The sequence below is a fragment of the Musca autumnalis genome, unplaced genomic scaffold (genome assembly GCF_047663935.1).
Source record: "Musca autumnalis isolate F117 unplaced genomic scaffold, ASM4766393v1 scaffold_4, whole genome shotgun sequence".
In the NCBI taxonomy this organism is placed as follows: domain Eukaryota; kingdom Metazoa; phylum Arthropoda; class Insecta; order Diptera; family Muscidae; genus Musca; species Musca autumnalis.
This window is the reverse complement of record NW_027411977.1, coordinates 49740649-49764633: the sequence shown is the minus strand read 5'-3', so window position 1 is coordinate 49764633 and position 23985 is coordinate 49740649. Positions and strand designations below refer to the sequence as shown.

Here is a 23985-nt window from a genome sequence, read left to right as displayed (position 1 = left end):
ACGACGCACAATCGAATTGATGACTAAACATACTGTCATCAGAACTTTGTATGTCTGTAAACTTTTGCCGATAACTCACCTGCTCAGCTCCATCACAACCCCATTTCAAGATAATATTTAATTTTTCAAAACTTGGTAGGGAACTTAGAATCCCTTCTAGCCCTGAACAGAGTCTTGTTACAGTATGCTTTACAAGCGACTGAACCGATACTTCAGCTGAAACTTCTGTTACAGTAATGTCCATAGGATAGCATAACCGTTTTGCCTCCCTTACTAAATAATACGGTGGATACAAAGTGCAACCGTGATTTTCAGCTTGATCTCTAACAGTGTTATATTGGTTTGAAGATATGTTGGCATCGATGAGTAGCGCCAGAGCCTCGTCTGGTGTTAATTTTGGTGAAAATTTTGATGAAGATTTCCGAGTCTTTTTTATTGAGCTGCCCCTTTCTGGAGAAGCAAATGCTAGCTCCCTTACTAAAGCTGCAGAGTTTCGTTTTCCTGATTGGTATAGGCTTGTAGAAGTTGCTTTAGCTAACTCCTCGTAGCTAGTTGTCTGCACAATGTGTTTTACTTTTCCGGTTTGAACTTTTGGATGACAATTTTTAAATTCTTTTATAGGTTTGCATGCATTTGTACTACTAAGAAATCCATCATTTATCGCCTTCGAGAATTTAACGTTACATCCTAGACATTTAGCAGTTTTATTGCTAAAAAGGTCAAATTACGACCACATTTCTTCCATTTTTTTCTTTATAGTATCAATTACAACAGCAAGAGTAGCTTTCAATGTCGGTTCTTCTCTCCACTTTTGAAAAATACTGTAATATGATATTTTCGGGGTCATACTGCAAATCATGGCATATTACTAAGAATCGCAAATAATCGCAGCTAATTTTTTAATTTTCCAATAGAGGAAGTTCCTAACTTTCAAATGATATAAATTTTAGTACGCTGGTCCACGCTGGGTATAAAGAAGTCTTCCAAAGAATATATGTATATTATTTTCTCAAGAACGGACGAATAACACAAAAACTAAATCATATTTTGCAATTCTGTAAACACCAAAAAATCACAATTTCCTCCAAAATACAACAAGAACGAATAGTCATAGCCTACTGGATTACCATTTCTTACTATCGCTTTATTAACTTAAGTAAATCGATGTGCTATTTATAAATAAAAAAAATAATAATAAATAAAAAGCTCAACTTTTACGTTCATTTCTGGTTGTTTCGCGGAGAAAATTGCAAAATTAAGTATGAGGTATTTATGGTGGGATACTTACCTATGGATTTTCATATGAATATCATGATTTGTACGTACTTCAAAATTTGAGTAAAGTTCCACTAAAGTGCTCTTATTTCGCACTGTGCGTTGGCTTATACCCACAAATTTCTGGTGGAAAGCTTGGAGGGACAGATCTACTAGGCCTGTATGAAGTCGTGCACCTATATCGAAAATTTTCAGTTTAAAAGTTTTATACCTCCAACGAAGACTAACTCCAAATTTCTACCGTTTCCATTGGATATTGAGACCACAATCTTCAAAATACGTCTGGAAGTGCCGTTCGCCATTTTGGTGGAATATTGAGGCCACAGCCTTCAAAAGACCAAAAATAGGGAGGTACCGTTCTGTGGGTGTTATATGAAGACGTGGACCAATATCGAAACATTTCATGTGGAAAGTTGTATACCCACACCGAAGACTAAATACCAAATTTCAGAGCTTCGGTGGGATTTTAAGGCAACAATCTTCAAAATTGGTGGCCACAACCTTCAAAATACCGAAAATCGGGTGGTAACGTTCTTTGGGGGCTATACGAAGATGTCGACCTATACCGACAAATTTCATATAGAAAATTGTATACCTCCAACGAAGACTAAATACCAAATTTCAGCTATTTTGGAAGGATATTAAGGCCACAATCTTCAAAATACCGAAAATCGGGAGGTAACGTTCAATGGGGACTATATGAAGACGCTGACCTATACCGACAAATTTCATATAGAAAAAACATTGAAAATACTGAAAATCGGGTGGTACCGTTCTATGGGGGCTACATCAAGAAGTGGATCTATACCGACTAATTTCAGGTGGAAAGTTTTGTACCGCCAATGAAGACTAAATGCCAAATGTCTGTCATGTAGGTGTGATATTGAAACTAAAACTTTCAAAATACCAAAAATCGAGAGATACAGTTCTATGGGGCTATACAATGACGTGGACATATACCGAAAAATTTCTGGTGGAAAGTTGAATGCCCCCAGCGAAGACTAAATACCAAATTTCTGCCACTTAGGTGGGATATTGAGGCTAAAACCTTTAAAATACCGAAAATCGGTACGTACCGTTCTATGGGGACTTTATGAAGACGTGGACCTATACCGACAAATTTCGGGTGGACTGTTTTATACCCTCAACGAAGACTAATAACCAAATTTTAGGCACTTATGTGGGATATCGAAGCTAAAACCTTCCAAATACCGAAAATCTGGAAGTTCCGTTCTATGGAGGCTATATAAAGACGTGGACCTTTACCGACAAATTTCGGGTGGACTGTTTTATACCCTCAACGAAGACTAATAACCAAATTTCATGCACTTATGTGGGATATCGAAGCTAAAACCTTCCAAATACCGAAAATCTGGAAGTTCCGTTCTATGGGGACTTTATGAAGACGTGGACCTATACCGACAAATTTCGGGTGGACTGTTTTATACCCTCAACGAAGACTAATAACCAAATTTCAGGCACTTATGTGGGATATCGAAGCTAAAACCTTCCAAATACCGAAAATCTGGAAGTTCCGTTCTATGGAGGCTATATAAAGACGTGGACCTATACCGACAAATTTCAGATGGAAAGTTGAATGCCCCTAGCGAAGACTAAACACCAAATCTCAGTCATTTCGGTGCCATAATAAGGCGAAAACCTTCCAAATACCGAAAATTGGTAGGTACCGTTCTGTGGGGGCTATATGAAGACGTGGACCTATACCGACAAACTTAATGTGGAAAGTTTAATACCACCAACGAATACTAAGTAACAAATTTCCGCTATTTCGGTGGTATAATAAGGCTAAAACCTTCAGAATACCTTTTATGGGGGCAACAACAAAACGTGGACCGATATAGCCCAATTGCAATACCAGGAGTAATTGACACTTCTACACCAAATTATAAAGTCCTTTCTGAAAAATTGCGAGCTATATCTTGAGTTCAACAGACGGACGGACGGACATGGCTATGTCGACTTGGAATTTGAAGCTGATCAAGAATATATACACTTTAAAGAGTCTCCGACGAATATTTCGATTGTTACAAACGGAATCACAAAATTAATTACACTATGCAACATTTTTAAGGTGATCTTGTGCAAACAATTCGAACTGACGATTTTTTGAAAGTACAGACCCAAACGACAAGAAACCCTAGTTGGGTTTTGTTGTGTCAGATCCAGCTCGGATTTTATTGCCCCATCTAAACATGGTTAAATATTGAGTTTTTAAAGAAATTCGGGACTATATCTCTGAAATCAGTGCGAATCTTCTTCTGACCTCTGAAGCAAATTTGTAGATAAGGACAAGAGTAGAATATTTGAAGAAATAATGAACTCGAAAAACTACATTTATTGCCTCAAATTTCAAAATATATACAAAAATTCCACAATTTTTATACAATTCGCACCGTATCTCCAAAAAAATTTTTCTGAATATTTTCTTTTAGAAAAATATTCCCCGGAATGTGATACACAACTCTTCAAAACATGTCATTGTTGTAAAATGCCTCTATGCCGTTGTTTTCAGTACATTTTTTAACGACGATTTAATAAAAATGGCAATAATGTAGTGAAATCCGAAATGCGAGAACAAACTGTTGGTGTGAACTGTGTTTGAAATACGTGTTGTAAAAGATATGAGGCAAAATACCGCTGAAACAACATGAAGTAAGCATTTTAGAGTTTCAGAATGTTCTGAAGAATTGTTGAGAACTTTATTTGGAAAATTTTTGCAAAAGGTTACTTGGTTCAACTCCCAATAGTTTAGCCGAGACTGACCAGAATTTTAGCATTTATGTAAAATATTCTATATTTTATAAATTTTGATGCCATAGATGGAGTTTTTCTTATGTGTTTTTTTAAAGATAAGTTCTACTAGTTAAGGGCTACAATATTGCTAAAGACAGCAAGGCCAAATTTCTATTCGTTTCTGAGATAAAAGCCTGATAAATGCAAAAAAGTGTAGATTTAGCCCGGTTTACATGAGGCCATAAAATCCGAACTGGCTCTGACAGGATAAAACCCAACTAGGGTTTTTGTAGTCTAAACATGTACTTTCAAAAAATGCTTACTAGAAGTTGTTTGCATTTTCAGTGTTGCATAGTGTATTACCCTCCATATTATGGTGGAGTTTATAAAAAACCAAATTTCCTGTTAGCGGTGACATGTACTTTCTAGATTCAAGAAACTATGTATTAGGTATGTTCTGAGATATACTTCGCCTCTCACTTCACGCCTTAAGCAATTTGATCACCCCATTTAAGATTATTATTCGAATATTTTATGGACGGACTAGGGTGTACTCTTCTTATGAAATACCCTAATGAATCTTAGCCCCAAGAAATTCTCAAAAATAGGAGTAAATGGGGTAAACAAACTGCTTGAGGTGTGAAGTGAGAGTTGAATAAATTGGCAAAAATGTTACATGAAATAGCTAGCGTATTTTAGGTAATAAGTTCATTGCAGTCTGACGGTGCAAACACTAATTTGGTATTCGAACATGGACTAGTGCATTAGCAACGTTCCTTGTCAGAAATGTGTCCGACTATATTATAAGATTCTACTATCATTCCATAAGAATTATTAAAAAAAAAATAATAATTATTTCCTGTATATAATTTTCTTGCAAATTATAATGACCAACACTGTCAACGATCATCTTTGACCTACTGATATTTTTCCAACATAGCGATATGTTGGCGATAGCCAGTACGTGAGTTGACTTTGTGGTCAGTCCATGCGTTTATTGCCTGGCGGTTTGTTTGCAACGAACGACGAAACGCAAATGCTAACATCTAAACATCGCAGCCATGATGATAGCATTTAAGAAACTCATAAAATGGAATTAAGTAAAAATTCTCATCATATTTGTTTTTTATTTGCTGGAACATGAAATATTTGTATTCTTGTTAGGTGCTGTTGTTGTCGGGCGTGTTTTTTTTTTCTTATGAATTTTGCACATAAAAGGTGAATCTTTACAAAAAAAAATGTTTTGTAGTTTGTTTTCTGTTGCCGCCTTATTATTTGAGGCCGTCATTGCCATAAATCATCAAATGGAAACAGCAACAACAACAGCCCCTTGACAGCTGTCATACTGCTGCCTTGTTGCTGATGCTGCTTGCGGTCCACGATTTTGGTCAAAAGGTCAAGAATTTCACATGAACCTCTACTTTGGAGTTCTAACGTGTGATGAGCTTACAAAAATAATTTGATTTTTTTTTAGGAAAATTATTTTTTTATTTTTTATCAAAAATACATTTCTATATATAAAAAAACAGTGGCTTTACATAAATAATGTTTTGTTTGTTATCGCTTTGAAGTTTTTTTTTTTCTTTATACATTTTAATTTACACATGATGTGGTTTGTCGTAATGGAAGTTCAAGGTACTTGAGTTTGGTTAGCATTCATCCATTAATTTTCAAAGTTTTGGTTGGACTATGTTCTTGGACATTTGCGGTAATACTTGGCGCTTCTTCTTAATACGTACGGATGAGTATGTATACATATGTAAGTAAGTATGTGTCTAGAAGTATTAGAACTGGCCGAAATTAATATTTGAATGGTTTGCTAGGTTTGTTGTAGTTGTAGCCGTCGGGACCTAATGAACCGGCATCCTCACCAGTACCGGGTGATGTTCCGGGGTATGATGGTTGTTGCGAGCCAGGATAGGAGGGCTGTTGTGGTCGTGTAGTTTGTGATCCAGGATAAGAAGGTTGTTGAGGTCGGGTGGTTTGAGAGCCAGGATATGATGGCTTTTGAGGCTGGGTGGTTTGTGAACCGGGATATGAAGGCTGTTGAGGCTGGGTGGTTTGTGAACCGGGATATGAGGGTTGTTGAGGTTGAGTGGTTTGGGAACCAGGATATGATGGTTTTTGAGCACCAGGATATGATGGTTGCTGAGGCTTTGTTGTTTGAGTTCCGGGATAGGATGGCTGTTGAGGTTGTGTGGTTTGGGAACCTGGATATGATGGTTTTTGAGGTCCAGGATATGATGGTTGCTGAGGCTTTGTTGTTTGAGCTCCCGGATATGACGGCTGTTGGGGTTGAGTAGTTTGCGAACCTGGATACGATGGTTTTTGAGGACCAGGATATGATGGTTGCTGGGGTTTTGTTGTTTGTGTTCCAGGATATGATGGCTGTTGTGGTTTTGTGGAAGGATAACTTGGTTGGGGTTGGCTGGGTGAGGGGGCCGGATACAATGGTCCAGATGGTTCCTGTGGTTGTGGACAGCCTGGTGGAGGACGTTGACCTGGTCTCAGAGGTGCAGAGCAATCAGGTTGTGGTTCTGGACATCCTGGTGGAGGATGCTGACCTGGCCTCAATGGTGCTGAACAATCAGGTTCGGCAGCGGGACATCCGGGTGGAGGACGTTGACCTGGTCTCAGTGGTGCGGAGCAGTCAGGTTCTGGTTCAGGACAACCGGGTGGAGGACGTTGTCCAGGTCTCAATGGCGCAGAGCAATCAGGTTCGGGGGCGGGACATCCTGGTGGAGGACGTTGACCTGGTCTCAGTGGTGCAGAGCAATCAGGTTCGGGGGCAGGGCAACCTGGTGGAAGACGTTGACCTGGTCTCAATGGTGCGGAGCAATCTGGTTGTTGTGGTTTAGTTCCGGGACGTGGTTTGTAGCCATTTGTTGGTGCCACTTCATTGCCTTCAGGAGGTAAATATTCCAAACCTGGCTTGTCTGAAGGGAATTGTGGTTTTTGTCCTGGTCTTCCAGGTTGCTGTGGTCCGGGAGCTGGGCGACCGGGTTGTTGAGGGCCTGGAGCAGGACGACCGGGTTGTTGAGGACCAGGGCCTGGAGCCGGGAAACCAGGTTGTTGAGGACCAGGAGCTGGACGACCAGGCTGCTGAGGACCAGGAGCTGGACGACCAGGTTGTTGAGGGCCTGGAGCTGGGCGACCGGGTTGTTGAGGGCCAGGAGCTGGACGACCTGGTTGTTGAGGACCAGGAGCTGGACGACCAGGTTGCTGAGGACCAGGAGCTGGACGACCAGGTTGTTGAGGACCTGGTTGTGGAGCAGGACATCCGGCTGGTGGACGTTGTCCTGGTCTCAATGGAGCGTTGCAATCTGGTTCAGGTTCTGGACAGCCAGGTGGAGGACGTTGTCCTGGCCTAAGAGGTGCATTACAATCTGGTTCAGGTTCTGGACATCCTGGTGGAGGACGTTGACCAGGTCTTAGGGGTGCACTGCAATCAGGTTCTGGTTCAGGACAACCGGGTGGTGGACGCTGTCCAGGTCTAAGGGGAGCCGAACAATCGGGTTCCGGAGCGGGACATCCAGGTGGAGGGCGCTGGCCGGGTCTCAAGGGTGCTGAGCAGTCAACTTGTGGACGCTGTGGCTGTTGTGGCTTGGGTTGATATGTTGGTCCTGGTGGGATATATTCTGGTCCTGGTGTTTGTGGTCTTTGACCAGAAGGTGTTGATGGTGCAGGAGAAGGTTGTTGAGGCCTTGTTGATGGACCTTGAGGTTTTTGATCGGGTGGTAAATACTCCAAACCGGGTCCAGGTCGTCCTGGTTGTTGTGCACCGGGAGCAGGTCTACCAGGTTGTTGAGGTCCAGCGCCAGGTCTGCCAGGCTGTTGAGGTCCTGCGCCAGGTCTACCAGGTTGTTGAGGTCCAGCGCCAGGTCTGCCAGGTTGTTGAGGTCCAGTGCCAGGTCTGCCAGGTTGTTGTTGCTCAGGAGCTGGCCCGCCAGGTTGTTGTGGACCAGAACCAGGTTTGCCTGGTTGATATGGACCAGGGCTAGGTCTACCAGGTTGTTGTGGTCCTGGAGCAGGTCTGCCAGGTTGTTGTGGTCCAGGTGCGGGACATCCAGGTGGGGGACGTTGGCCGGGTCTCAAAGGAGCATTACAGTCTGGTTCAGGTTCTGGACAACCAGGTGGGGGACGTTGGCCGGGTCTCAAAGGAGCATTACAGTCTGGTTCAGGTTCTGGACAACCAGGTGGAGGACGTTGGCCGGGTCTCAATGGAGCATTACAGTCTGGTTCAGGTTCTGGACAGCCAGGTGGAGGGCGTTGGCCCGGTCTCAAAGGTGCATTACAATCAGGTTCTGGTTCAGGGCAACCAGGTGGAGGACGTTGGCCGGGTCTCAGGGGAGCGTTACAATCAGGCTCTGGTTCAGGACAGCCAGGTGGAGGACGTTGGCCGGGTCTCAGCGGTGCATTACAATCAGGCTCTGGTTCAGGACAGCCAGGTGGAGGACGTTGGCCGGGTCTCAGTGGAGCATTACAGTCTGGCTCAGGTTGTGGGCAGCCTGGTGGAGGACGTTGACCTGGACGAAGTGGTGCGGAACAGTCTGGAGATGGACGTGGTTGTCCTTGGCCAGGTTGACCTGGTTGAGGTTTTGGTGGCCCATAGCTAGGTGCAGGACCGGATGGTGTTTTTGGTGGAGGTAAGTAACTTGGACCAGAGCCAGTTGGTTTTTGTCCAGGTCCAGTAGGGCCTTGTGGTCCTGTTGGGCCTTGAGGTCCAGTTGGGCCTTGGGGTCCTGTAGGTCCTTGAGGTCCAGTTGGTCCTTGAGGTCCACTTGGGCCTTGTGGTCCTGTTGGTCCTTGAGGTCCACTTCGGCCTTGTGGTCCAGTGCCGGGACCAGAAGCAGTTGGTCCATATCCAGGAGCAGGTGCAGAAGGCTTGTAGCTGGGAGTGGAACCTGGACCAAATCCAGGAGCTGGTCCAGATGGCTTATAGCTTGGAGCGGAAGGGCCTTGGCCTGTAGGTCCATATCCTGGGGCTGGTGCAGATGGTTTATAGCTAGGAGCTGGAGCCGAAGGAGCATATCCTGGAGCGGGGCCAGAAGGTTTGTAACTTGGTCCTGAACCAGGTTGTTGTCCAGTTGGCCCAAATCCTGGAGCCGGTCCAGAAGGCTTATAACTGGGAGCAGGAGCTGATGGTTGTGTATCAGTAGGTTCATAACCAGGTGCTGGACCCGAAGGCTTATAACTAGGAGCAGGAGCTGAAGGTCCAAAACCTGGAGCAGTACCAGATGGCCGGTAACTTGGACCACCAGTTCCTGGGGCTGGTCCAGATGGTTGTTGACCGGTTCCTGGTCCAAATCCTGGAGTTTGGCCAGATGGTTTGTAACTAGGACTTGCTCCTGGACCCGTTGGACGCTGTCCATAGCCAGGTGCTGGCCGGGGTGGCTTATAATCGTTGTCTTCTATACCATTACCAGAGGGAGGTTGTGGAAATGGCACTGATGGCTGTTTGTAGTGGTAGCCATCTTCACGGAGATCAGTATCCAAATGTGAAACATCACCATAAACACTGACAGCGGCCAAAACCGCTATCAGAGAAATGAATAATTTCTGGAAAAATGAAAAAAAATAATAGAGAAAAGTTAGCCAAACGAGAGCAAGGTCTATGGCAGAATAAGAAATAAATTAGAAAAATGGGCACAGAAGCAGTGACACTGAGAATGCAGACAAGGAAATTCTTCAAGTGTGTTAAAAAAATCTCAAAAAATTATGGACTGTGTACACTGAGAAGTCCATATTGTCAGCTGATAATTTTTGTCACTAAAATATTATTGGGAACATTTTCAAAAGTAGTAGAAATTGTTGGTGGTAATAGTATTAATAGTAATTGTGGTTTAGTTCCGGGACGTGGTTTGTAGCCATTTGTTGGTGCCTGAAGGGAATTGTGGTTTTGTCCTGGTCTTCCAGGTTGCTGTGGCCCTGGTCCGGGAGCTGGGCGACCTGGTTGTTGAGGGCCTGGAGCTGGACGACCGGGTTGTTGAGTACCAGGGCCTGCAGCAATATTTCTCTCCATTAAGTTCGAAGAAGGACCAATCGCCCATTCCTTCAAATACCTCATCAACAAAAGTTCAACACTTTTGCACTTAAGGTCAGTTTAAGGTCACTTCTTTGATCGTGAAAAACTTTTTCTAGAAGGTGATCCTAATGGTTATTACTACATATTTCCATACATGTAGCAATGTATCGAAAAGAATGACTCAAAACCCCTATCACTATCCCAAAATACTTATGTTGTAAAATGTAGGGCAATGATGTTTATAATAGAGCTTTATTTAGGTACAGTAGTTTCTTATACTCCTAGGATATTTGGGATATATCGGTACCCACCGATTTTCGATATTTTCAAGGTTTTGCCGGATTCTCCTATCGAAATTGCTAAAATGAAGTATATAGTTTTCGTTGTGTATAAAACATTCATGAAGAGTATTCTCGGTATAGGGGTGCATTTTAATACAGACCCCCGATTTTGGGAATTCTTAAGCTTTAGCGAATCAGAAGGGTACTGGCCGAATTTCGCACTAAAATGGAATATAGTCTCCGCTAGAGGTATAGACAGAGAATTATCAATATAGGTCCATGATTGAGAACATACTCCACAGACCGATTTTTACTAATTCCTTGGGTTTTATGGTCACATTTTCAGATCGAAATTAGCGTAATTGCGATGTTGCGTGTCTCTATGAGCACAAAAGTTAAATTCGGACAAGAAAAAAACAGCATTCAGCAGACAAAAGGAGTACAAGAAGTTCTAAGCGTAAACTTTAAGTCAATTTTGGGTTAGCTATAATAAACAGTGGTCCTAATTTTGTTTAAGTTTTCACAGACGTGCGACTTCGAAATATTGGGAAATTTCGGGGCTCTTTGCATTTTTTTAAGGTTTTGGGTCAGTTTGTAAGGAAGCTTGGCCATGAAATAAATTAAATAGCACACGAAAAAAATTAATAGCTGTAAATGACCACGAAGAGTATATTCGGTAAAAAACGATCCTTGGACAGTCCTTAAATTGCACTTGTGCGAAAATTTTTCATTTTTATGAGGGAAGTACTTAAAGTTGTTTTCCTATATAGACCTTTTACGTTTGAAATTAATTGTACCATGTGTCAGTTGTCGACTAAATCGTCATTCCATTGGGTGTGAACCAAATCGGTTGATCTGTTCTAAAGTTATAGTGCACTCCAACCAATAAATGAACAAATGGAAGAGCAGGGCGAAATCGATTCCAAAGATTCTAAAACGGATTTCGTCCAAACAAATTTGAGGTCTAAAACAATTATTTCGATGAGGCATGGTATCAAAACGTATATAGCCTGGTTATTATGCAGACTGAGGGTATAACAAGTAAAAAACGTTAAGTTAGGCAAGCCGAACTTTTTATACTCTCCACCATAAAATAGTCTTAATTAAAATGGAATAATTAGTTCCTTTTCGCAATTCAAGGTGGAAAAATTTTTCGACCATAAACAACCCAAATGCCTAAATTATCTAATCGAAAACATGTGTTCAGTCAGGTGAAAGGTACCGCCTATTGGGCTATATCAAAGTGACTACCTATCTTCACACTTTTTGGTGGAAAAGTTTTATAACTGCAGGGAACCTCAAACGTCAAATTACGGGTAGTTCCGTCAAAAAATGTAGCTAAGACCCTCAAAATACCTAAAATCGGGAAGAACCGTTGTATGGGTGCTATAACAAAACAATGGCCTATGTTGACGATTTTATACCCTCCACGATATGGAGGGTATAATTAAATTTGTCATTCCGTTTGTAACACATCGAAATATTCGTCGGAGACCCTATAAAGTATATATATTATTGATCAGCATAAAATTCTATGTCGATTTGACCATGTCCGTCTGTCCGTCCGTCCGTCCGTCAGTCCGTCCGTCTGTCTGTCTGTTGAAATCAAGATACAGCTCGCAATTTTAAAGATAGAGAGTCAAAATTTGGTACAGAAGTTTTTATTACTTGCAGAATGGTTGGTATTGAAAATGGGATATATCGGTCCACGTTTTGATATAGCCCCCATAGAACGGTACCTCCCGATTTTCGGTATTTTTAAGGTTTTAGCGTCATTATCCTACCAAAATGGCTGAAATTTGGTACGTAGTCTTCTTTAGGGGTATACAACTTTCCCTTAGAATTTTGTTGGTATCGGTCCACACCTTCATATAGCCCCCATAGAACGGTACCTCCCGATTTTCGGTATTTTGAAGGTTTTGGCTTCATTATCCTACCAAAATGGCTGAAATTTGGTACGTAGTCTTCTTTAGGGGTATACAACTTTCCCCCAGAATTTTGTTGGTATCGGTTCACACCTTCATATAGCCCCCATAGAACGGTACCTCCCGATTTTCGGTATTTTGAAGGTTTTAGCTTCATTATCACACCGAAATGGCTGAAATTTGGTATTTAGACTTCGTTGGGGGTACTCAAACTCCACTTTAAATTTGTCGGTATAGGTCCACGCCTTCATTTAGCCCCCATGGAAAGGTACCTCCCGATTTTTCATATTTTGAAGGTTGTGTCTTCAATATTTCACCAAAATGGCTGTAATTTGGTATTTAGTCTTCAATGTGATATAATATTGTTCGTCAGAAATATGTCTGTACAGGTCCACGCATTCATATTGCCCCATTTCTGACTAACATTCGTCGGTATAGGTCCACGTTTCGATATAGCCCCCATAGAACGGTACCTCCCGATTTTCGTAATACTGAAGATTGTGACGTCAATATCCAATCGAAATGGCTGAAATTCGTTATTTCGTCTTCCAAGAGTTATAAAATATTCCAGAAGAGTATTAGAAGCGTACTTCTTGATTTTCGGTATTTTTTAAGTTTTAGTCACATTCTCTTACCGAAATATAGGAAATTTGGTATTAAGTCTACTTTGAGCCTAAAAACTTTCCGTCAAAAATTTGTCGGTAAAGATCGACGTTTTGAAATAGCCCATATAGAATGGTGCCTCACATTGTTTTACCGAAATTGCTGAAATTTAGTATTAAGTCTTCTTCATACACGAAAGGAAACTAATTATTCCATTTTTTCAATACAATTTGTGGTGGAGGGTATAACAAGTTCGGCCCGGCCGAACTTAACACCGTTTTTACTTGTTAGTGAAGAAGTTTCGTGACCACTGAAAATTCATATGTCAGATTACAGCTAGTTCGTTTAAACATTTTAGATAAAATTCTCAAAATACCGAAAATCGGGAGGTATATGGGGGTTATACCAAAACATGGACCTATTTTGACGATTTTTGTTGGAGAAGTTTCGTGCCCGATGAGAACCTCAAATGTCAAATTATAGCTAGTTCGGTTAAAATTATAGCTAAAATTCTCAAAATACCGAAACTCGGGAGGTACGATTATATGGGGGAACTTATGTTTTCAGAGGAGATGTTTTGTGACCACTGTGAACCTCATGCCAAATTGCAGGTATTTCGGATAATGCCGAAAATCGGTAGGTACCGTTATATGGGGGCTATACCAAAACTTGGACCTTTGTTGAAGGTTTTTGGTGGAGAAGTTTTGTAATCACTGTGAACCTTAATTATTAAATTACAGGTAGTTTGATCAAAAAATATAGCTAAAATACTCAAAATACCGAAAATCGGGAGGTACCGTTATATGCAGCTTGACCATACCAAAATATGGACCTATATTGACGATTTTTAGTGGAGAAGTTTCGTGACAACTGGGAACCTCAACTGTCATATTACAGGTAGTTTGGTCAAAAAATTTATCTAAAATCCTCAAAATACCGAAAATCGGGAGGTACCGTTATATGGGGGCTATACCAAAACTTGAGCCGATATAGCCCTTCTTCGAACTTGACCTTCCTATGGCTTTCCTTTTTCACTTGCAAAAATCTTCGATAATAAAGCTCAACTCCAACGATAAATTAATTAGAATTCATATTAAAATAATCGTCACCCTAACAGGCAAAAATGCCAAAAATAGATTGTTTAAAGTTCTGCTTCGTTTAAAGACAAGATTATTAAATTCTTAAAGAGTAGGCGCCAAAAAATTTAAATTCAATCGGAAAAAATAGGCTGAGATATGATTGTTCAAAGTGAAGAAACCGTTGTGTGTAGAGGCACAAATTAAAAACCCGCCTTTTTCTGGAAATAGAATTTTTGAAGGCACGCTAGCTAGAAATCATATGGACCCATCTCCATATATTTTGGTGAGCCTAATTAAATACAAGATTTTTGTCTTTAAGCAAGACAGATATTTTTTAAATTTTTTCCCGATTCTTTTTTTTAAATCTAAATTTTGATTTTGACAGGTCACTATTTTTTTTAAATTATTTTTCCTTGAAGTTGAGTTTTATGGTCAAAGAATTTTGCAAGCGCAAAAAGATAGTCGAAGATTCGAACCTACAAACGAATTATGTGACCTGGTTTCGCTGTTGGTTTAACCGATATGTCTGAAGAGATTCCTAAACCAACAGCGAAACCATGTCACGTAATTTGGCGGTTGTGTGAGTTCGAATCGGAAATTAATTAAAATTAATATCGAAATAATCTTCGCCCTAACAGGCAAAAATGTCAAAAATAGATATTTTAAAAATCTGCTTCGCTTAAAGACAAGATTGTTAGGTTCTTAAAACGCCCACAAAAATATATTAAGATCAGCTCATTATACCCTCAGCCTTTAGGTTAGAAAGGTTATATACAAAAATGTGCCTCATCGAAATAACGGTTTTAGACCCCAAGTATGTTTGGACGAAATTCGTTTCAGACAATTTGGAGTCGATTTAGCCATGTCCGTGCTTCTGTCTGTCTGGCTGGTGCGCACGATAACTTTCGAACAGATCAACCGATTCGAACCAAATTTTGGGTATCGTACTATTTTGTCCAAACTTAGTTTAAGTTCGAAGATGGGCCATATCGATCCATTCCTTCGTGTACCTCCCCCACAAAAGTTCAAAATTTTTCTGTAAAATGGTGTGAACGACAACTCTTGAATGGAGTAATTGATTTGGTCCAATCTTTGCACATCGTATTATTCCTTCTAGATATATATCGGGCTCGAATACGGACTATATCGGTCCACTCCCACACAAAATTCGGATAAAGTGCATTTTAAGAGCACCTATCTGTTTGTGTTGAAAATTTTCCAGTAGGTTGTCCTTGCGGCTCCCTTTACGATGGTACAATTTGTTTTTTGCGCAAGTTCATACTTCTTGAGATATTAGCCTAAAATCTCCATGAAACCCTGACGGCACCAACCAAAAGGGCAAACCCTCAAGATAATTCTCGCAGGGCGTTTCTGATTGATACATAATTTTCACATCATATTATTTCATCCAATCATATATCAGGTTAGAATATGGACTATATCGTTCCACTACTTCGGGTACCTCCCACACAAAATTCGGGAAAAGTAAAGCTTAAAGGCTCCACTCCCATCGTCTTGATTCTTTGTTCAGTATAGGTTGTTCTAAGGGCCTCATTTACAACTTTACAATTTATTTCCGGAGTAAGTCAATACTTCCTGAGATAATGTTCCAATTGCTCCAAAACCCTGTCGGCACATATGGCTATTGCGCAAGATAACTTTAAAACTTTTTCAGAAATTTTTTCAAACTGTTTTTTTTCAGTGGCTGAGAGTATATCTCCGTCAGCACAGGTGACTGATACTTTCATACTTATTCTTTTTCGAGCTATGGTTGGCACAGCAAATAGCTTTTACAAAAAAGGAGTTTCACATGTAGACATTTACCACAAGACTATGCAATATTTTACAACAACAAAAATTCCAAAAGTGGTATAATACATATGTGCCCTTTCAGATGAAAGAAAGGACTACTTAAAAATAATGGCAGTTTCTTTGAAAACAAAATCATAAAAATCAGATTTTTGGTCTGAACTATTAGGGGCAACCCCTTAAACCCTCGTATGTTGAAAATTTTACATGGCTAATCAACTTTAAGAATATACTTTCTTTTGTTATTACCCAATAAAATGTTTATACGACACCTTTGTGTCAAGCTACATTATGGAACGTTTACCAAATTCCTGATATGAATGCCACACCTAATAAAACTATTATAGATGGTGGCGCCTAATAGTCCTGAATCTACAAAATTCCCAAAATATCGTGTTATTTACAGTTTTGAAAGTTTACTTGGCTTCAATTTTAGGATTCGATAAAACAATTCTCCAAAATTTGAGCTAATTGTTATCAAAGTAACTGTAAATTTTTATTTAGATTTTTATCTTTACCGACGACGACAAGGCGAACAACAAAAAATTATTGCACAGTTTATATGTGTAGAAAAATTAACAGCAACAACAACAAAAATAGAATTTGCAATTTATTAACAAATGTCTCATTTAGAAACAAGTGATGCCATCAACTAGCCAAGTCAAGACATACCAATCACATCATTGCTATCAACAGCAGCATCAACACATCTCAGAAAATGCAGTCTGTCATAGCTACTGGAAGTACATCAGCTCTATTAGAGGCAATTTTCCACAGTAACAAATAGACACACACACAAACACTCTACAAAAAAAAAGAAATATTTTAAAAGCCCTTTAAAAGGTATTACAGACTGCTTCCACCGCAGAAAACGGTGATGATGATGCTGCAGCTACTGCTACATTGTCTGCCTAATGTTAATGTTGTTGAAATATCATTAAATCACTTCTAAACACAATTGCGGCAATAGCTCACAGACATTAGAGACGTACATACGTAGGTCTCTAAAGATAGCTGCAGTTATTTGGTACCCGCTCACTATCCCCTTTTTGGTTCTATGATGATGCATTCATTCATATGAACTTAAAGTTCGTTCGTTTTAGGCTAGAGTGGGGATTTATTTTGGCTATTGTTGGTGGTGGCTTTGTTCTGTTTTTCAATTTTTGTCACGACTTTGAATTGTCTGTTAAGAAAAAAACCCAAAATCCACACTGTTGCAGTTTTTGCTTTTTCGATCATTTTTCTTAAGATTTTTGTTGCACAAAATAAATATGCATGGCTAAGAGATTCTCATATTTGTTTTATCCATGTGACTCGGCAATTGTTGCTTCTCATGGCAATGTCTTTAAGGGATTTTGTAATATTTTACTTTATAGATTATTAAATGCGTTTAGGTTTTTTGTTGGTTTGCAATTCTTTGTTCATTGGATTTTCTTTTTACGATGATAAGTTCATCATAATCATCAACATAAAATGTCATCTTCGATTACCACATAAATCACATCACAGAGATAATATTACGTGGCAGGCACAGACAAAATAATTATCATTACAAACTGGCCCCAGAATGAGTCTTTATTTTTTTATTTTATTTTTTTTTTTGTTGCTTTATTACACAAACTCACCATTTTTTTCTTATAATTAATACGTTTTTTTCTATTTTATTTATTTTGCAATTTAATAGTTTGTTTTTTGTTTTTGTTTCGTTAGATTTTTAATAAATCCATAAAATCAAATGTTGGTTGAACCGAAGACACCGTGTTGATCCCCGTTTTGTTTGTTGGTTTCTAGCCAGACCGTTTCGTTGTTGTTAACTGCTAAACTTTGAAAATGCGAATGATGCATTTTGAGTTCTCCCTTTGCCAATTTATATGAAATCCGTCATAAGGAATTTCCGAAAATCCAAAACAACCCAAACAAATACAGAGGCTGAGGCAAAAAAAAAAACCGCCAGTCAGCCACCTAGCTTTAGCTACCACAACAGCTAGTATTTTTTCTATATCTAAATGCTCTTTGCTACTCCCCGGTAGTATAATAGCAAGTAGCTAGGTGGCTCATTGCTCTGTATCGTCCTCAGCTATTTTTTATTGTTGTTTTTTTTTTGTATTTTTGCCAGACAACCAGCCAGCCAGCAGCCCGCCTCATCATGAGTTATGTATGTGGCGTGCGCTGCCACTTTTGTGTCTCTTAACTTGTGAGATTTACGTTTTCATTAACTCTTTTTGGTTTCACTTTCGTATCATAAAGATGTTTCTCCGCTGTGTATGTAGCCGGTGTTTTAACCCGGATTTTGTTGTTGTCATTTGTTCGGCGTTAGACAACAGCCTCAACATCTCATCTCCCTTAATTTGAATGATGTGTGAGGGGGTTTCTCACATCTCTTGGCGTTTTTTTGTTCAACTTACTCATAGTTTGTCTAATGTTTTGTTTTGTCTATTAGCTTGAGTTAGATGAACTTAGACTCCCTTTTGATCTAGACGTTGTGTGATACTGCGCCGGCGCACAGTAGTTTTAACAACGGAATTCTGGGTGTTTTGAATGAAAGTGAATTTGAACAAATTCTTTAAAACTTGATTATGTCAGTGTAATAATATAAAGCAAAAAAGGAACTATTATATTACTAGGCCAAGTAGGTATATCTTTTTGGATGCGAAATGTTATAAAAGTGTATGAAAACACTCTCTTCAGGGAGCCGGTAACCTTTGAAAACACCATGTGTATTTTCTTGCAACCACTTTGCCTTTTGTAATGTGTCTTTTACCGAGCATAGTGATTCAGAATCGTTCTTTCTTGTCACTTTTGAATTTTCGTTGATTGACAGGAAAAATCTTAAGATTTCCTTGAATGTCAATCCCATCAAAATTAGCTCAGTGGTTGCTGACTAATTTGGGTTGAAAGTTCTAAGTTTCCATACCCCAAATCATTATGTGGGGAGTTTGGTTTTGGTCAAAAAGTTTGTAGCACATTGAAATAATGGTCTTAGACCTATACGAGGGCTGCGCGAAAACATACTGGCCTAGGCAGTTTGACATACCACCATATGTTTTGTTGTTTACAGTGACTCGAAAAAATCACTTTGCAAAAATTATGAAGTTTACTTGAGAACATTTTCGTCCGATCCATAACTTTCGATGTAGATAATCACCGTAAGAGCGCATCGATCAAATTATGTATGTATTTGTCGATAAAGGGCTATCCTATAGTACTACGAAAAACTGGATTAATGAATTCAATCGGCCGCCCAAAATCGTCGGGTGTGCCAGAAAACAAAAAATAAGCCGTGCCGTGAGATAGAGGCATCCTTGAACATTTCTTCCACCAACTAACATTTGATATTGCATGAACACATGGCCGCAAAAATGGATTTTTCTCGTTAGATCCAGCAAAATTGGGCAATCGCTCAATCGCTCTCTGTTGATTGGTGCAAAGAAATTGTGATTAAAACAATCGCTTTGCTTCAAAAGCGAATCTTAAACCTATGCTTAGGCCCGAAAGAAAGTTGTTCGCCTGTTTATTCGGCAAAACTGACCATGTGGCTGTTTGTTTGCCTGAAGTCTCCTGAGAAATTCGAAAAACGAACAAGAGACGACGAATCATTCTGCAACCTGACAATGCGAGCTCTCACACTTCGATTCGAACCAGCGCACAATAGTCGAAACCACTGATCTAGCGGCGCGAAAGTCCAAAAATCAAACTATAAAATTTCGAAATATTTTCCATTGTATCGATTACAGACACTTTACTGACAAAAATTTTGTTTTTTCATTTTTGTTGTTGTAAATATTCACTCAGCTATTTACTATCAAATACAAGAAATATTGCTGCATCAGATTTTAAAAAAAAAATTTTGCTAAAAAATTGTGTTCATATCTGTTTAAATGTTAAATAAATTCGTAATAAAACTGAACATAATTTATTTTTAATTGATAGCGGAGGGTGTGACTTAAATTATAAAAAATAGTTTTGTGTCAGGAGGTACATAGTTATATAGCAATAAATTTAAAAAAAAATATTTTTATAGGGTTTTTATTGGTTTTACGCGCTTTTTCCATAGAGTGCATCTTGTAAACTTGGCCGAATTTGGGTTCGATTATTTTTTGGGGAATTAAATTGGACTCTTTGGATACGGAATAACCATATTAGGGCTGCAAATATTTGCAAATCTTCTGATAACTGCACGTTTAAAATATGGGAATAACAAAATATGGACCTATCATGAGCAATTTTTGCAAGGAGAAGTTCTACTCCCGGAGACCCTAAAATACCATATTATAGCTAAACCCGATAATAAATATGGAATAACAAGTAAAAATTCCGTGAATCGGGGGGTACCATAAAAAGGGTCTACATCAAAACATAAATCAACATTGAAAATGTTTTGTAAAAAGATTTTACACGCAGTGATAACACGGAATGCAAAATAACAGCCAAGTCGGTTGAAAAATGTGGTCATGATATTCAAAATACCTTCAATCGGGAGGTACGGTTACATGGGGACAATATCTATCCTATCTATCTATGTCCATAATTTTTGGTGGAAATGTTTTGCGACCACTAGGAACCCTAAGTACAGAATTACAACTAATTTGCAACGAAAATGTGGCTCAAATCCTCCAAATACGGAAAATCGGAAGGTACCGTTATATGGGGGCTATACCAAAACATTAGCCAATATTGTTCATATTTGGCACATTATTACCCACAGACACAGGCTGTGTTTGTGCAAAATGTCAGTAACATATCTCAATTCGTTTTTAAGTTATTAATTTCGCGCCGCTAGATCAGTGGTTTCGACCACCGTGCAGCGCCTGTTTGACAGGACAAAACGTAGAATTGACGGGTCATGCGCTGCACCGTGTCACGGCCGTGGCCAAAAATGGTCAAAACCAAGTTCTGCGGAATACAAATTTATTGATGAGAATTAATAGTAAACATCTCAATTTGAAGAAATTTGAATTATGTTATTCATTTTTCAAGCAGATTTGTCCATATGAATATTAAAACCCGATAATTGTTGGAAAAATGAATGTTTGTCCTTATTTTACTAAAATTAATAACTTTTATTATGCTCCAATTACTATTTAAAGAAATTTATCGTTCTAAAATAAATTTGTACAGTTGCTTTGGACGTAATAAATCTAGATTTACCTTTGTTACCCAAGTCTGTAGTACTTAGTACATCGGTTTTGTGAACCAAATTTGAAAATTATTGGAGTGGGAAAACAATTGTATAAATGTGAATATCGATATTATTTGCTGTTTGAGTTGTGAAAAGTGAGTACTTCAAATGTATAAAGGTGCCAGCTGCAGAGGTTTGCATACGAACATGTTATTTCTCTTTTTCAGTGACCACATCATTAGAAGTTATCACCTTTTTATATATGTAAATGTTTTGCGGTGCCCACTAAAGCTCGGAAACGAATGGACCGGTCCTCATATATTTTGTGGACTTATTAAATACTTAATAATACTGCTTTTGGACGAGAGACGTTTAAAAATATAAATTTAAAACAAAAATGGTGAACAGCCAAAATCAAAATTTGATTTTTTTAAATGGACCGATGTTGACCGCTAAACACCCAAAAAACGTTTTTAAAGAAAAATTCTCATTTTTGAAGGCAAGAGTTCGATGTGTAATAAAAAGCCCACAAAAATATGAAGACTGAACATAAAATTTAAGACATTTCGGGTGGATATTAAGCCACAACCTTCAAAATACCGAAAATCGGGAAGTACGATTCCATGGACGCTATATGTAGATGAGAACCTACACTGACAGATTTCAGGTGGAGAGCTATATACCCCCAACAAAGACTACATACCAATTTTAGCCATTTCGGTGTGATAATGAGGCTAAAACCTTCAAAATACCGAAAATCGAGAGGTACCGTCCTTTGGGGGCTATATGAAGGCGTGGACATATACCGACAAATTTCAAGGGGAAAGTTTTATACCTCCAACGAAGAATAAATACCAAATTTCAGCAATTTTAGTGTGATAATTAGCCACAAACCTTCAAAATTAAGAAAATCGGAAGGTCCCGTTCTATATGGGCTATATCAAAACGTGGACTTACACCCACAATTCTCTGTTGAAATATTTCATACCTCTGCCGAGGACTTAATCCCAAATTTATGTCATTTCGGTTAGTTATTGTGATTAAACTTTTAAAACTACCGAAAATCGGGAGGTACGGTTCTATGGGGGCTATATCAAGACGTGGACCGACCATCCCAGCTTTTGTACTCGAGATTGTAAGTCAAAAGTATTTTTTTGACCATAGTTAATATGAACTCACGACATAGTGCGCTGTACAGCCCTAACTTGGGATCCAATGACATCATTTGATTCCAGCAGAAAATGCTGCAAAAGCGTTCAAAACCCATTTTTTAGGTGTCTCAATCGGAGTGGAAAAAGCGATTGAACAATTGGTTTGAGCGCATGAAATAGTGTATAAATCATGCTGGAGACTACTTAAGAAAACAATAAAACTATTTTTGATGATAAATATTGGCGTTTTCATTGTTAGGCCAGATATTTATTGTGCAGCCCTCGTTACATCTATGTTTGAATGGGGTAACATTTGTCAAATAGTAATAGATTTTCTAGATGAATATTAGGATCTGCAACCATTAATCAAAGTTGTATTCCAAACAATCAATTGAGTTCAAAGTCGGGGGTTTGAAAATTTCTTTTGTGGGTGAAAGCGCAAGCACTGTTCTCGGATCCTTTCGAAAAATGTTCGCCAGGTATTCTTATTACGGCGAACTATTTTTCGGGCGCAAGTCTATACTTGCCGATATAATTACCATAAACTGTACAAAACTACTAATGCATACGATAACTCCACATTTTGGATCTCGTAATTTTTGTCCAATCTTAGATCAAGTTCGGATATGGATCTACTTCCCCATAAACGTCAAACATTTTCGCTAAAGTTTCAAAGGTATGGGTGCCACCGTGGTGCAATGGTATGCACACCCACCTTGCACACATAAGGTCGTGCGTTCGATTCCCCGGCCAGGCAACATCAAAACACTTTTCAACGGTGGAAAAATACCCCTCAGTAATGTTGGCGACATTTCCTGAGTATTTCAGCTATGTAAAACTTCTCTACAAAAGCGGTGTCTTAGACACGCCGTTCGGACTCGGCAATAAAGTGTAGGTCCCATATCATTGAGCTAATATGAATCGGGGTGCAGTCCTTGATATGAGAGAAGTCTCCCTTGTCCCTTATGGGATGTTTGTGGAACAATTATAAATGTGTATATTATTCAAAGGTTTTATATGTAAATTGGGTTGTGTATCGACACAAATCATACATCACCAAAAGTTGTTGAGATAGTATACACTATTTAAGGGTAACCTTATCCTTATTAAATATATTGTCAAATATCCGATATTTATTTGGAACGTACATAATTGTCAAGATAAAAGCACAAAAGCTCTTTATTTATACCCTCATTATTTATGCTAACGAGGGTATATACACTTTCATACAGACAAAATGTGCCTCATCGAAATAATGGCTTTAGACCCCAAATATGTTTGGACGAAATCCGTTTCAGGCAATTTGCTGTTGATTTAGCCATGTCCGTCCGTCTGTCTGGCTGGAGCGAACGATAACTCTCCAAAATGTGGGTTTCGTAATATTTTGTCCAAACTTAATTTAAGTTCAAAGATGGTTTTAATCGGTCCACTCCTTCGGAAAATTTGTGCGCACGATAACTTTTGAAGGGAATAACCGATTTGGCCTATACTTTGCACATAGTTCCAATATGGAGTCAATCGGTCCACTCCTTCGGGTACATCCCATACAAAAGTTCGGAAAAGTTCAGTTTAGGACCTGCTCTTGAATCGTTTTGATTTTTGTTCCCATACGACGGTACAAGTTTCATCGGGGGCAAGTCCATATTTCCTGAGCAAATAGCCTGAAAGATGCAAACAACCCCTACGACACCGTGTGTAGTGGTTGAAGCGCAACATAACTCTTTAAAGGATCTGCCGATTCGTTCCAAAATTTGGGCTTCGTAATATTTTGTACAAAGATAGTTTCAATTCGAAGATAAGCCATATCGGTCCACCCCTTCATGTACATCCCCCACAAAAGTTCACAAATGTGACCGGTTTTGTCTATACTTTACACATCCTAATATATCTACCATATGTATACCAGGTTTGAATATGGACTTTATTTGTACACTCCTTTGGTACCTCCCATAAAAAATTTCGGA

General features: G+C 39.2%; 1 protein-coding gene across 1 annotated transcript; it reads right to left on the bottom strand.

The window, feature by feature from the left end:
• Positions 1 to 5492: 5492 nt before the first annotated feature.
• LOC141403668 (uncharacterized) lies at positions 5493 to 17755 on the bottom strand. The gene is made up of 2 exons (XM_073986429.1): positions 17377 to 17755; positions 5493 to 9588 (listed from the first exon to the last, which is right to left on the bottom strand). The coding sequence occupies exons 1-2, from the start codon at positions 17377 to 17379 to the stop codon at positions 5830 to 5832; spliced, it is 3762 nt and encodes a 1253-aa protein (XP_073842530.1). The 5' UTR covers positions 17380 to 17755; the 3' UTR covers positions 5493 to 5829.
• Between the last annotated feature and the right edge of the window lie 6230 nt (positions 17756 to 23985).